The following is a 3,233-nucleotide window of genomic DNA, read 5'->3' on the forward strand; positions in this document are numbered from 1 at the left end:
TAGTAATTCAAGATTGAATTATTTAAGCAACGAAGATCTAGCTTCGACCGTAATAGGCATTTTTAAATTTCTAGTATTGATTGTGTTTTTCACATATACAGTCTAAAATAAAGATATTGTTATAAAAATTTTTAATTAAATCGAGATTAGGATTAATTTATAGGGTGTTCCATGTGAAATTTGCTGAAACTAATAAGCTGTCATTTTTAAATGTACATAAGGAACAAAAAAAATAAAATATCTTTCAATAAGAAACATTTGGCAGTTTTATTTTATTTTAAAATAAAGCGACGAAAATGCTAAACACTGTCAATCTTAATATTACATATTTTTGAAATATTGCTGCTCTTAATCTTATATGTATATATATAGTGTAAATTAAAAAAAAAATTGATATCATTTCAAAAATATATAGCATTAAAATTGGCAATATTTTTATAAATCTTTATTAAATGATAAAATATTCGTCTTCATTTTATGTATAAATAAAACTATCAAATATCTTCCATTAAAAGATATTTTACTTTTCCTATTCCTTAAATAGTTTCAAAATGGCAGCTGAATTAGTTTCAGCAACTTCTCGTGGGAGATCCTGTATATTGCTAGATATGGACGTAAATCCACATTATTCACAAGTGGTAAATCTGCTGAAGATTCACACTCGATATTAGCGCAGCCGAAGACTGAAATAAATAACGAAAGATTAATAAGCGAACGATGCCTCGCGCTAAACAAAGGATTGAGCACCTTATTTATAAAACTGCGAAGAAAGAGACAAACAAAGAACATTTTACGGGAGGGAAGGGAAGAGGAACATCATCTTTTTCCTTGGCAATATTTCACAGCTGTTGCTAAAATAAAATTTATTCGGGGAAGAGGGAGGTCTTCTTTCGCTTGTAAACACATGCTCTTGCAAACTTGAATAGTTTTAAATCCCGCACCGGCCACGATTAATCGAGGACGAACGGGCATTTGTCCCGTTAAGATAAATAAACAAGTAGGCCCCGTTCGATCCACGTCGGCAAACAGTGGTGGAATTATCGGAGCTTCCAACGGCTACAGTCGTGGCTGACGTTATCATGAATGATAAGGCACGTTTTCGCGATTGAATAATTAAAAACGAAACAAGCTGCAACCTCAATTCGTCAAGTAGGCGATGGTCTTGTCGTTTAATTGTTCTCATGTTAATTACAAGTTCAATTTTGAGCGAATACAAATTAGAAATTGAATTCCATAGTAGACGATTCCAGTTAACCTTAAGGCTTAGTTTTGCGTGCCAATGGTGTGGAAAATTATGATTTTGTGACCAATGAGTTGATCATAGAATCTACAATCGGATGCAACATTTAACAGATTAACTTTAATCTCAGTTCAATCTATTCTTCATCTGTCTTAGTAAACTAGAAAAAAGTGAAGAATTAGTTTGGGACATTAAAATTAAACCACAATGGTAGAAACAGGAATAAGTTGAATTCTTTATCTTAAGTACATTTCTACCAATGTAGATTAACTTAATTTTAATTCAACTTCTAGTCTTCTAATTATCTTTTCCTATGTTTAGGAATTAGGAAAAGATGTGAAGTGTAAGTTGAATTCTTGATTTTGGATCCATTTCTATTAATACAGATTAACTTTAATCTCTAGTAAATTTCTCTCTTTATTTCTTTCTAATTCTTACAATTAGAGAAGATAAAAGTAATTGAATCAAGATTAAAGTTAATCTACGTTGATAGATTAATTTTAATCTTGGACATTGTCCAGCAACGTAGATCAATTTCGGTTTACTTATTTTTCTAGTTTCAAGAATTACAAAAAAGATAAAGAGTAAGCTGAATCGAGATTAATTTTGGTAGAAACGGGAATTCCAATTAATTCTAATTTTTAGGTCTGGAAAAAGATACGAGATTAAACCAAGATTAAAGTTAATTTACATTGACGGAAACATGCTAATTAAATTTAATTCTTAGACCTAGAAAGATGAGTAAACTGAACTTAGATTGGAGTTAATCCACGTTGGTAGAAATGAATATATTAGGCGTTCGATTCTTCGTGGAAATTCCAGAGGGGTCAATTGTGACGACATCCGCGGTGAGGAATGATGACCGGAGAAAGGCGTAAATCTTTGTGGGATTCCCGCATAAAACACCACATTCGGGGCTTGGTATTGTGTGCCCACAGAGGGTCCCGAGGTCGGGTTTTTTTTTTGCGTGTACGATGGCGCGGGAAACTCGATCGTGCGGCTCTAGGATGGGCATTTTCAACGCTCGGAAGAGTATTTGCGATGTTACTCACTATGTTCTCGCGTACGGTGTTCAGAAACAATTGTTCCCTGAGGTCAGCGTCATCTTCCATCTTCACCTGGTTGTCAGCGAATGATCCCGATTGGCCAGCGGCAACATTTTACCGTATTGCACGGCCCCGCGACGACATACCCTGGTGGACGACACTCTCGTGCGACGTGAGAAACGTCGAGGTGAATCCCCGGCTTGGTCTCTACGACGGGTGTGTGCACGTGTGGGTGTAACAACGAGTTAATATATTCGAACGGCGATAGGCATGACGACCGACCGACTAACCGATCTACCAAAGGCTGTTAACGAACTGATTGTCGAGCCAGTTGAGCCAGAGTCCAGAGTCGCCAGAGATGCCAATTCTGTTTACGACATCGCGACTAGCTCCATCGGTCGGCGGCCTGGTGCAACCGGTAGCACACACACAAGCACAAGCTCGTGTACGTGTGAAGGCCGCAACACAAACTTTTGCATAACCCCAGATCTACAATAGATTTTTAAGCCTTAGGCTGCGTCCCCATGGAGAAAGAAACAGCGGAACGGAATGTGAACGGAATGTTGATAGAAAAGAGACAGGATGATCCTATCTCTTTTCTATCAATATTCCGTTCACATTCCGTTCCGCTGTTTCTTTCTCCATGGGGACGCAGACTTAAAGGTGCCTTTTCACGCTGACGCTCGACGCTCATTTTCAGCGTCAGCGTGAAATCGCACCTTTACGCATAACGCATAGTGCATAAGCGAATCAACTAATCAGAAGCTTTCCTTTCCTCTCATTCCATGGAAAAGAAGAATTTCGATTGGTTGATTCCATTATGCACTATGTATTATGCGTTACGCAAAAGCTTGTGTCTGGGTCCTAAAGCGGGGAGCACAGACTCTTGCATAACGCATAACATGTAATGCATAAGAATATGTACCAATCGAAGTTCTCCGTTTCTT

General features: G+C 37.4%; 1 protein-coding gene across 1 annotated transcript in view; it reads right to left on the bottom strand.

Annotated features, from left to right (window-relative positions):
• lili (LMBR1-like protein lilipod) overlaps nt 1–2,616 on the bottom strand; it is an 11,808-nt gene extending 9,192 nt beyond the window's left edge. The window contains exon 1 of the mRNA XM_018502995.1: nt 2,293–2,616. Coding sequence (XP_018358497.1) covers nt 2,293–2,352 — 60 coding nt within the window. The 5' untranslated portion in view covers nt 2,353–2,616. The remainder of the gene's footprint in view (nt 1–2,292) is intronic.
• Between the last annotated feature and the right edge of the window lie 617 nt (nt 2,617–3,233).

This window comes from Trachymyrmex cornetzi, unplaced genomic scaffold (genome assembly GCF_001594075.2).
Source record: "Trachymyrmex cornetzi isolate Tcor2-1 unplaced genomic scaffold, Tcor1.1 scaffold153, whole genome shotgun sequence".
NCBI classification, from domain to species: domain Eukaryota; kingdom Metazoa; phylum Arthropoda; class Insecta; order Hymenoptera; family Formicidae; genus Trachymyrmex; species Trachymyrmex cornetzi.